The 693-nt window shown below is 61.3% G+C and overlaps 1 protein-coding gene across 1 annotated transcript in view; it reads left to right on the top strand.

Moving 5' to 3' along the window:
- The first annotated feature begins 311 nt into the window (after positions 1–311).
- loxl3b (lysyl oxidase-like 3b) overlaps positions 312–693 on the top strand; it is an 18,036-nt gene continuing 17,654 nt past the window's right edge. Inside the window, exon 1 of the mRNA XM_048592443.1 lies at positions 312–488. Within this exon, the coding sequence (XP_048448400.1) occupies positions 479–488 (10 nt within the window). The 5' untranslated portion in view covers positions 312–478. The remainder of the gene's footprint in view (positions 489–693) is intronic.

Here is a 693-nt window from a genome sequence, read left to right on the forward strand (position 1 = left end):
CCCCTCACCCTCTGCCAGCCCCTCTCCTCCTCACCCTCTGCCTCTCCCTCTTCATCTTCCGCCAGTCTTCCCACCTCAGCCTGTGCTGCTCTCTGCCCTCGCCCTCTGCCAGTCTCCCCCGCCCCCACCCACCCTCTGCTGCTCTCTCTGCTGCCCCCCATCACACCTTCTGCCAGCCTCCCCCATGACCTTCTGCCAGTCTCTCTGTCTCTCCCTCCCCTCACCCACAGCCCAGCTCTGGGTGATATTGTGGACCAGTGAGCTGCAGGTACACTGATGGTGTATTTTCCTTCCACCGATCCATTAGTTGACTGTACGACTGAAGGCCGGGGCGCGGATTGGAGAAGGTCGCGTGGAGATTCTCAAAGGCACTGAATGGGGCACCATCTGTGACGACCGCTGGAACACCTTGTCTGCCAGTGTGGTCTGCCGGGAGCTGGGGTTTGGCAGTGCCAAGGAGGCACTGACTGGGGCTCGGATGGGTAAAGGTAGGTGCCATTCAGAGAATTACTGGGGCAGGAAAGGAAGTAATGGGAGAGACGGGGACACAGTGGGGAGTGGGGTGGTGCGGGACATAGCAGGGAGCGGGATGTAATGGGGAGCGTGATGGTGAGTGACGGTGCGGGGAGCATGATGGTGGGGGAGGTAGTGGGGAGAGTGACGGTGGGGGGAAGATTGACGGTGGGGGGAGAG

The sequence above is a fragment of the Rhincodon typus genome, unplaced genomic scaffold (assembly GCF_021869965.1).
Source record: "Rhincodon typus isolate 14 unplaced genomic scaffold, sRhiTyp1.1 hic_rhity00001231, whole genome shotgun sequence".
Taxonomy (NCBI): Eukaryota; Metazoa; Chordata; class Chondrichthyes; order Orectolobiformes; family Rhincodontidae; genus Rhincodon; species Rhincodon typus.